At 36.4% G+C, this 11,047-nt stretch overlaps 1 protein-coding gene across 1 annotated transcript in view; it reads left to right on the plus strand.

Annotated features, from left to right (window-relative positions):
- The first annotated feature begins 547 nt into the window (after positions 1-547).
- Positions 548-11,047, plus strand: part of Ppp1r1c (protein phosphatase 1 regulatory inhibitor subunit 1C) — a 98,974-nt gene continuing 88,474 nt past the window's right edge. Inside the window, exons 1-2 of the mRNA XM_031373402.1 lie at positions 548-980; positions 2,751-2,811. Coding sequence (XP_031229262.1) covers positions 900-980; positions 2,751-2,811 — 142 coding nt within the window. The 5' untranslated portion in view covers positions 548-899. The remainder of the gene's footprint in view (positions 981-2,750; positions 2,812-11,047) is intronic.

The following is an 11,047-nucleotide window of genomic DNA, read 5'->3' on the forward strand; positions in this document are numbered from 1 at the left end:
AAGGCCATTGAAACAGCAGTGACTTCCAAGCTCTTTGCTAAATTTAGCTGCTCAATTCTTTCCACTCAAATGCAAACCATGAACTACAATTAGAATGTTAGAACAGAATGGGGGCTTAAAGGTCATCTAGTCTTACTCCCCCATTTCTCCGTTGAAAATGCGGGGAACCAGACATATGCTGTGATTTGCTGGAGGCCACATTGCTTATTAACAGTGGAACTTGAACGGAGATCTCCTCGGCCCTGGGGCAGAAGTAACCTATCCAGATCCTGAAGCACAAATATAGCTGATATTATTAGTTGTGGCTTACTGTCACTAGCCATTCATCGATGTGGTGGTTGAGCGTGTAAACAGCAAAGGTGTCTGACTTATAAGTTGCTACAAAGAAATGACATGATTCTATACCCAGCCCCTGCCCCCCACTCTAAAAACTTCCTGCTTTATGTTCATCAATAATGAATGACCCAACCCTGTAATGCTCACAGGGAGCTTACACTGCACTTTCGAGCAGCCGGTTAGTAATGTACAGTGGATAGAGCCTTTCTTTTAAATCCCAGGGCAGCAGGTCCTTCAAGGCTAGCATTGCAATTTCAATTAGCTCCTGAGTGAAAGCTTGGCATGTGTATTAGTGAGCAGGGACACAATTAGCTTAATCTTCCTTTCCGTGTTGTGTTGAGAGGATCCAAACTGGTGGTGGATCAGGCAAGCCAGGCATCACTGGATTTTGAAGAAGGGAGTTGCTCAGACCTCCACATATTCACTTGCTCACGCTGGAATTACAGAGATTTATTACAAAGCACTGTGTGGCTTGGTGAAGGGTGCCTCGAGAGACACTCCGGATAGCACTTGAGCTTCGTCTTTTGAGTGCTTCACCGCTCTGTCTTCGTCTCATCATTAGCATGGAGCCCAACAGCCCCAAAAAGATACAATTTGCTGTGCCTTTATTCCAGAGTCAGATTGCTCCAGAGGCAGCCGAGCAGGTAAGGGGAAGCGGGTGGGGAGCGATTCCTGGGTAGTGGGCAGTAAGGGCATGCATTCTTACTAGACGAAATATGCTTTACTAGATGCTTTCTACATTTGCTTAAATTTGTGACTTTTACGATGAGAAAGGACTTTGCTTTTGTACTAGTTTTGGGGTGCACTGAGTAACAATTGGCTAAAATGTTTAGCAGCACTTAATTTTATAGAAAATTAGACCAATGTATTAGACATTCTGGTCTGGTGCTAGCTTTTACTTCCCAAAGTAACAGTTTCAACATTTAGAGAATCTCTGTAAACTTTACCAAAAATTAGCAATCTTTTATTTTGTTATTTTTAGAACAAAAAGAAATGTAGAAATCAAAGTACTAAATCCCAGACTGTTTGTTTTTTAATGTAGTCTTATTGCTTATCCCAAACCATATTGTTCATGTCCTTTGCCCATTATATATGGGACATTGGATATAAAATGTACTATTTTAATTTTTCATAGATTCTTTTTTATAACTGATATTGGTTTCTAACTGTTCATATTTACTTAGACTCTGGTGCAGTGGATCCTCTTAAAAGGGTTCTGTGGCACAAAATCAAATATGGTATATCTCAGGAATAAGCAAAGAAACTTATAAGAACTCTAACCTAATTCATTAATTGCTTAAAACCCAGAAGATCTCTGAATCCTCTTCCAAATAGCTTATACAGGGTTTTAAAGTATTGACTCCATGAGTCTTACTTTATAGGATGCTTTCACAGTAGGCCCACCCAGATTCAGGCCAGATAAATGTAACCTTGACAGTGTCTATTTACTGAACTGGACACATTGGTTCCATCTTGAACATCATTCATACACTTTATTCTTTACTGTATTGACAAATACACTGAGAGTTTAATTGAACAAAAACATGAAGTAAATAAATTTAGGCTACAGAACCAAGAAGAGTCTAATCATAATATTTTTATGCAACTCCTATCAAAAGGGGGTGAATCCACCAAATTGTAGTTTAAACTAAGTGTATTTATTTTTTCTTCTACATTTTTTTGAGTAGCTTCTATGTATTTATTTACAATTTCACATATACACACAGATACACAATACATATGTAATATATATATATGTATATATTAAACATATCTACCATAACTCTCCCCTCTAATTCCACTGACATCTATTAACGTATTTTTCCCTTTTGTATTCTCTCCCTTTTATTCTTTGTAATCCTCTGCCTGAAGGAATTAAAATACACATTCTTACAACATCTGTAATTTTTGTTGGCCTGCCAATTTGGTTTAAATATTAAATCAGAAAGTAAAAAGTTAACCATAGTAATTGAAATCCAGGAGCTGACTTTGTCAATTAAACTACAACCAACAGTAGAAATTTGAGGCTTCCAGTTTTGCCTCATTTAATGAGAGCAAGAGACCTTGATATTATTGCCAATGTCATGAGGTGTTACCACAGCCATTTAAGGATGTTAGCCATCTTTGTATTTTACAGTATATTAATTTCATTTGCATTTTTGACTATATACAACTATTATTTTTTCCTTTTGGAGGTGTAGCTTTGTGCTCAAAGAAGGTGTTAGTAATGTCTAGCAGTTCTGATAGCTTCCTGTGCTCTAAAATATATAGTGAGTATATACTATGTCCCTTGTAGACATTTGCTCATGTATATTAGGGAAAGGAGAGGGTGGGCAGGTTTTCAAGCTGTAGAACCAGCTAGGGGCAGAGTCTTATTCTCACATTGACATTAGCTGGGCCTTTGCTGTTTACAGATCAGGAAAAGAAGACCTACACCAGCATCCCTTGTGATTCTCAATGAACATAATCCCCCAGGTAAAGAGGCATGATGTCTTTCCTATTGATGAGCTGGAGCGGGGCTGTCTAAAGAGGTCCAAAGAGCATGGCATTGACGATAAGTTCCAGTTTAGGGTTTCAGTTAGCTAAAAGGAATAATAAGCAAAATCATGGATATATAGTATAAGAATTATCTCCTCGAACAGCCTACCTGTTCTTCTAGACCAGCGTTTCTGAACCTTTCTAATGCTGCCACATTTTAGCACAGCTCTTCATGTTGTGGTGACCCCAACCATAAGATTATTTTCATTGCTATTTCAGAACCGTAATTTTGCTTCTGTTATGAATCATGGTGTAAATATCTGTGTTTTATGATGATCTGAGGCAACCCCTGGGATCTTGTTTTCTGATCAAAAGGGTCGAGACCCACAGACTGAAAAGCATTGTTCTAGAATGACACTCTGCTAAGCACACAGTGTGCTACGCTTTAGTGGCTTTGGTTTCTGTGTGTTTATATCGAATCTGCTTCAGGCCTATTGATACAGTTAGTAAAAGTTGCTTAATTAGGTTTTGAGGTTCAAGTTGCAACCCTGGCAAGGATTATATTTTTGCAGAATGTGATTTTATATATGGTATGGGAAGGGCGACATGGCAGCATTGGCTGCAGCCTTGCTGCTGATGTCATCTCTGAATAATGCAATTGAAAAGGAAGCAGATCAATTTTCAGTACTGCCCATTTGAGAGCCATTCTGAACAGTTGCATCCATTTGTCAAGGCTTTAGTTTCCATTTCCTGTAAAAAGTAAAACTGTATTATTAGTCTCGATAAAGAACTATGGTCTGTAATAGACAAACATTGTTTACCTATTGAGTGGAGTGATTTTCATCTTACATTTATTGGCAGCCCTGGAAATATAAGGAGACCAGAAGAGGTCATTAGTTTTGTAACACAACAAATTTCAAAGTTTTTTTTTTCTGTGTGTGTGTGTGTGTGTGTGTGTGTGTGTGTGTGTGTATGCGTGTGCACACGCATACACACACGCACTCATACATATATGTATAGACAAAAGAGAATGAAAAGAGTTTGAATAACAGAAAGATAATATGTCTATTTATACGTTGTGCTGTTCTAGGAATGTCACGAAAAAAGAATCTTGGCCTTTCTAAAATCTTCTTTGTTAGAGAAACATACAGAAAGAAAGAGAAATTCTTACAGAATATTTATTATTGTGCCTACATGCCAAAATCTAGAAGCTCACTGGAGACAAATAAGCTATCTCTGTTGGGAACAAAGCAATTCGACCCTTAACCTTTAAAGTGCACAGTATCTTAAAATCACCCTCAAATATACTGCGTACATAAGTCCTAACTTATATGGAGCTGAGTCAGAGGTACAAATGACATTTACATGCTTATAGATTACAAATAAATGTAAGTTTGCAAATACAATGACCAAGTGTTTTTAACATATAAATGAGTTCATAGCAATTTTCAATCCATACTTTGCTTATAATAGCAAATTTTTCCATAATATCCTAGTACTTTTCTTTCTGATAGAATTCTGAACAGTTTGACTTGCACATATCCTTCAAACCACTAGACATTAACTATCCATGTTATTCAAGTGTTACTATGATCTAAACACAGTAAGGCCATGCCCCTGGTCTTCGTAGTTCTCATTTGAAACCCCACACAGTAACTGATATGTCTTGAGTGCTTAATACGGGCCATTTTACACAAAAGGAGAATGGGAGAGAGGTGAAGTGGCTTTTGTGACATTATTCCAAAGACAAAAACTCAGGCAGTTCTGACCCTAGAGCCCATGTTTTTCCTATAGCCTGACAATAATCTTGAACATTGGTTATCCTTGGCACAAAATAGATTCTCAGTTCTAACAAGCAGGCAAACCCAGAGTTTTGGGAAATTTCTCTGAGCTACTCACTATAGCAAATGAGGAACTATATTTGATATCCTGGGGAAATATTTAGTGTTGACCCAGGAAGCTTGCTCTTAGGAGACTTCCCAACAACTAACTCCCTATTTCCCTTGTTAACCTTGCCTCTCTCTGTGGTTGTGTCACTGGAGAGAAATTAGCTGTGAGCAGCATCTTACACAAAGATGTGTCCCATCTTGGAGACATTATCTACCTGTATCTTCACGCTTCTTTATTGAAAGATGGCTGTGTATAGTACTGGCATTAGTGCGCATGTGAACCATGTTTAGAATGAAAGACACATTCTGCAGCAAAGGCCTAGAACTAAGACTTTTCCTAGTAAAAAAATAATATAACTCAGTATCTGGATTTACCAAGTAAAAATCTTGAAATCAGATTTCCTCAGCCAAACGAATAATGAAAGAACTATTAATTCAATAAAAACTTGGCTACTGGTTATTGGTCATATAATCCTGGCTAAGAGACATCTCCAAGCTTTATTGTGTGTATCAGACAAATGCAATAATGCCCATTCATTTCTACTTCACAGGCTATTTTAATGACCCACTGATTTAACACAAATATACCTTAAAACTGCAAAATAAATATTGAGGATCATTGTTAATTGATATCTTCTAGAACTCAGCCTTTGCATGTCATACGAAAGATTCGTTACAAGCCCCATGTCAGTTTTCTGCTCACATCTGCCCTGAGAATTTCTGTCTTATGCAACAATTCTTAGTTACAAACATGTAACTGAAAAGCACTTCCTCAGAACGCCTACCATTGCAAAATAGCAGCCTCCCCTGCCCTCAAAAGCAGTGGGCTTACACAGACAGGGAATGGTGCAGCTTCCAATACGGGGGAGAAAAACCTGAGCGATTCTTTATAATGCACTGAAATAGTCCTTAAAAATAATTGGAGATTGTTAGAATTATATGTAAAATTAATACTGTTTAAGGTCCAAATGTTTCTTTATGGTCAATAAGTAAAGCAAAGAAATCTAAATGTTTCTTTCTAGATAGATTCTAATTAATGAATAGTTTTATGTGGGTGTGGTAGCACATGTCCTAGCACTTCGGAGGCTGAGATACTTTTGCCCCAAGTTCTGTCTGTCTTGAATTATGTAAGATAAACCTGGCCGACCTGGGTTACAGTGTTTAGAGTGTGAAAAGTTGTCTTTAACCCTAGAACAAACCTCTTTCAGTGTGATGTTAGTGAGTTGCAGCCATTATGAGATAAAAAGTGTTGCTATTATGATTTACCACGGTAGGCATTAATACAGATAGTAAGTTTTGAAAGAGTATTTAAAAGAGTAGCTTAATTGTAGATTTAAGTATGCATATGCACTTCTCATACTGCTGTACTTCAGAATGGAACGGTAGAACAGGATGATAGATTAACATGTTAGTACAGTTGTTTCATTTTTCCCGTTTGACTCTGAAGATAGTCACACAGAAAAGATAGACACCTGATTGGTCTGCTCCCAAGGCAGTATACCATTCCCTCAGTTCTTTCCCAACAAATAAGCTAGAGTTACCTCCAGTCGATGCCCTATGAAGCAGTATACGACCAGTAAGCCTATAGTGTCTTCTGACATAGATCAGCAAATCATCTTAACTCAAAACTGCGGAAGAGTAAGTAAGGGCCAGTAGCAAATACCGTGCCTTCACTGTAGACAGGAAAGGATCTAAGTACTTGCTGTCCAAAATAACTCTGAAAAGTCAGATGACAGTAACAAAATACCAGGAGCATAAGATCTGGGACTCAGCTGTCATCAAAGACAAATGTCACCTTTCCCTATGTCTTCTCAGGCCAGTCCCTTAAGCTGCTTTTGAAGAAACTGCTTCTCCTTCTGTATTTTCAGTTCCTCTTCTAACCGGGCTTATCAGTTCCTATGAAATTCTATCTTGGAGCGCTGTTATCTACTCTTATAGTAAATGCAGTTAGCTTTTGCTCTTCTATAATTTGTAGTCAACTGGTGTGGTCCTTATAGCAGTACCTGGATGATTCGCAAATCATCTTAATGCAGCAATAAAGGACAGAAATGGCTTCTGTAAGTTATTCCATATCACATGCGGATTTTCTTGAACACTGTCTTTAAGCAGATGTAAGACTGCATATTTGGCAATGGGTATGGTATGGTTTCAATATTAAAAGTCCCTAAAAGGCTCAACATATTCAAATCTTGACCATTAGCTTCTGGTGATGCTGAGATACAATGGAAACTTTTGGAAATCGAAACATCCTGAATGGAAACAGGGTAATTTGGGTAATATCCAATTATCAGGGATAAGTCTACTATGATGTCTTACCCTACCACAGGCCCCAAAGAAGGCTAGGCAATTGCTTTAAAGCCATGGGAAAAAATTGAGTGTTTTCTCATGGCAACAAAGAACAGATTAATACACAGAATTAGAACTCCAGAGTTAGGAAAAGGAAACATTTAGAAAATATTGCTAGTCTAATCTCACATTGTTACAGAAGGCCATAAATCATCATAGCTTCTCGCGAATGGCTCTACATTATGCACCTCAGGGAAAAAATATACATAATTGCATTTGGTTTTCACTTTCAAATCTAATTAAATTTAGAGGTAAAAAAAATAGTTTCTTATGCCAAATTGGAAAAGAAGTTCTCTGAGAATAAATCTTCACTTATTCTCTCCAATAAAAGTTGTTTTTCACCTATTATGAAACAATTCCTCATTGTTACTTTCAACAACTATCCATTTCCAGAACAGTTAAGTGTTTTAGGGAACTCTGTCCAAATACTCCCCAGTCTCTCTGCGTTTCGAGCCCAGAGCTGGACACAGCCTTCCAGTAAAAAGCCAGCCCAGACCAGGCTTTGTGAATATTAAAGTTTGTGGCATCCTTTCTTTCCCACTTACTGTTAAGCAGAGGCTGTATGGTTACAATTATATTTAATGGGCCTGAGGTCTATTAAACATGATTGAACTATAAGAGGTCTGAAGCTAAGTGAAGATTTACGTAAGTACCCAAGACTTTAAAAGCTTATTATACATCTAAAATCGTGACTGGAAATACAGTGTAAAATGATTTGGAAGGGTATTTATTGAATTTACTTCCAAGCCAATTTGGGGGGAAATTGGCTTTTTCTTTCTTGACTATTTTACTCCTAAATTATCTTAGAAATAGGAATTAAAAGGAAAGGATATTATTGTGTACCTTTAGGTCCTAAAATTACTTAACGTGAAACTTACGAGCTAAAGTAGTCACGATCATGCCAACTTCTTACAGCCTTGGTAGTAAACTCAGCAACCTGAGAGAACCGGGATTCCCATCAACTGGATATACGTGACTCTACAAACTGAAAAGAAAGCCAGTAGTATTCTAAATACTATAGAAAGTGACTTATAAACAAGACACACATTTTATAACGTTGAAACTCAGTCACCTAATGAGAATTTGCAAAGCCCCATATTTAGAATCCTAGCTAGAACATGTGCTGTCACTCAAACACAAAGAAGCCCCAGAAATCTTTAGTGATTTCTAAGAAGTCCCCTTGTTCAGAACTAATAGGAAGCTTTGTAGCATCATCAAGTGAGAGTGGAGTTGTATTTGTTTTGTTAAGAGAGTCAATTGAATATTTTAATGGCAAACTTGTTTTTCAAAATGAATGATGGTATATTCAAAAGACCACACCAGAAATGAAAGCTCTGGGGACAATGAGGGTTTTCTTTTTAGGAACTTTGCTCTCTGAGTAAGCTATCACAGGAGACTTGGAGATGACAGTGATCTCCAAGAATCTCACATCAGCTGTGTTCAAATACAAGCTATGCTGGTCCATAGTACACAGGACAGCTTTCTTTCTAAATTTTCTTATCTTCTTCGGCAATACTATTTTTATTCTGATCCAGTCTCCACTGATTGCTCAGAAATTATTTTACCTTATTACTATTCACCACAGTGAGAAACTCAGATCCAATGTTTGAAGTCCATTCGACAGTTATCTGATATTAATTTCTAAGGAATGTCAGAGAAGTCTGTGTTTTTTTCCTTCAGCATTTATTTTTATTCACTATTGAATGTCAAGCCATGTGGAAAGATTTAATGACGAATGAGGTAAGCTGCTTCTAAGGATCATCCACCATGCAACTGATTGACTTACTTTTGCATAATTATTCAGCCTGGATAAACAAATTGTACAGTCTAATGGAATGGTTGAGTCAAAGGCAAATTTTAGCTCTTAGTGATGGCAATGTGTGTTATATTGTAAGCATTTAAATAAAGTAATATAATGTTCAATTTAAAAAATAAAATGAAAGGGTGAATAACAATTTTTTTATTTTGTCAGGATGATGTTTTTTATTGATTTTTATAATTGGTGAAATATGATAGAATTACCATTGGCTAGACTAGTATCTCTTTTTTGTTGTCTGTTTTCTTCTTGTATCTTGAAGCAAATGAAAACACCCATACAGAGCACTATATGTCATAGAAATGCCTGGCTTTCCAGTGGAGCTGGTTTGAATTCCAGCTTTGCCAGTAGCTGGTGAGACATTAGATGTGTGCTTCATATACTTGAACTTAGTTTCTATTTTTATAAACAGAATATTGAAGTATGAGAAAATGCCCTGCAGAATAACTACTACCAAGTACACCCTGAATATTTCCAATGCTTCTTCACTGGCTGCTGCTGGGAAAGCTTGACTTCTCATATGCATTATTAAGAAATAACTCCACTGTTTTTGAATCCTGTTAGGCAGTCATTAATAGTTCCCAAGAGATACGATCACTTTTGGGGGAAAAAGTCTAATACCTCAAAGTCTATCAGAAGTGTGCACAGCGGTAGAATTGTTATATTCTCTGTAATGCAGTATTGATTCATCCTTGTATGTCCTTGTTGGTAAATACAGTTTTCACAAAATAGAACTTGAGTTCTTAAGAAATGTTTTTTTTTTGAAATAAGCTTCCTACTGTTGCCTATAACACTATTAAAAGGATTAGACTCAATAAACATATTTATGACAGACATATTTGACCAGACATATTTTATTAAAATAAAATAGGGAATTTTATTTTACTAGTATGGCAAATGAGTTTCAAATATTCATTATTTTAAAAGTTCTTTAGAGACATCCCGGAAATGCTCTTCCTGATAATTTTTAATTCCAATCCATTTGTTTTGACTTCCTTTCATACATCATCCCCACCCTATATTCTGGCAGGGGTTTCTTTCTTTGATACTTGAAGTGATTCTTCTAAGCCAATTTTTTTAGGAGTTTGTCTAGACTGACTCATTTGTAGGAATCAGTCTCTGTCATTCGCAATTCTCATACTTAAACTGCAGGACAAGACTCACTGAAATTTCAAAAGTTCACCCTGTCTGATGGATCCATAGCTTGACATTGTTATTCTAACACCTTCCCACCCATTCTTGAATATTTTACTTACTTACACTATATACTTTAAATCAGTAGATATTCATCAGTTGGTCCCTAGGCTTAATCCTACAAGGACATGTAATCTAGATAATAGAGATTAGTGTGTTTGGATGGAAAAGGAAATAATTACAGCAATATAAGCCTAAACTACTAAGACCATGACAAAATTCATTCTGGCCAAGGAATAGAAGCACTTCTTATTACATGCATTGTTCTGTTAAGCATATGTTCAACTTCTCTTGGTCTTCTAATTTTAAGTGATTAAAAATGAGGCAGAAACTAATCTTTTACTATTCATTCTAAACCACTCATTGAATAGATGCTAAGTGCTGATAAGCTAGTACATTTCTATCCATTTTTTAAATCCTCAAATTTATTGTAAACCTTTCCAACATTTTAGAGAACACATTACTGTGAAAGGGATAAAATAGAGGTAGGCTCCTCACTATGCTCATGGGGAAACTAAGATAAGACATATTCACAATTTGGTATTATATATTTTGACAATGAAGCTGATATAGTACATGGTCAAAGATATAAAAAATACAATATACTTCATCTTAGTACTGGAATGTCTACCATAGGACTTTCTTAGAGTTAGATTTCTAAAGTTGTAAGTAAGCTATGCTGCCCAGAAGAGGTGCTTGACTGATGGTAACTGTCTGATGATGTAAATGGATAAAGAGTAGAGGCTGGACTTGGATATTCTCTCTAATGGAGATTAACTTCTTGACTTACTTCAAAGAACCCACTCATCTTCCTAAAACCTCAGGTAAGAAAGCTTCGGCATGTTATTTCCCTGAATCCCCCTGTATTTTTTCTTTTTATTTTTTATTAGATATTTTCTTTATTTACGTGTCATATGATATTTTTTTTTATTTTTTTTAGATATTTTCTTTATTTACATGTAAATTTCTCCATTCCCAGTTTCCCCTC

Source organism: Mastomys coucha, unplaced genomic scaffold, assembly GCF_008632895.1.
Source record: "Mastomys coucha isolate ucsf_1 unplaced genomic scaffold, UCSF_Mcou_1 pScaffold15, whole genome shotgun sequence".
NCBI lineage: Eukaryota > Metazoa > Chordata > Mammalia > Rodentia > Muridae > Mastomys > Mastomys coucha.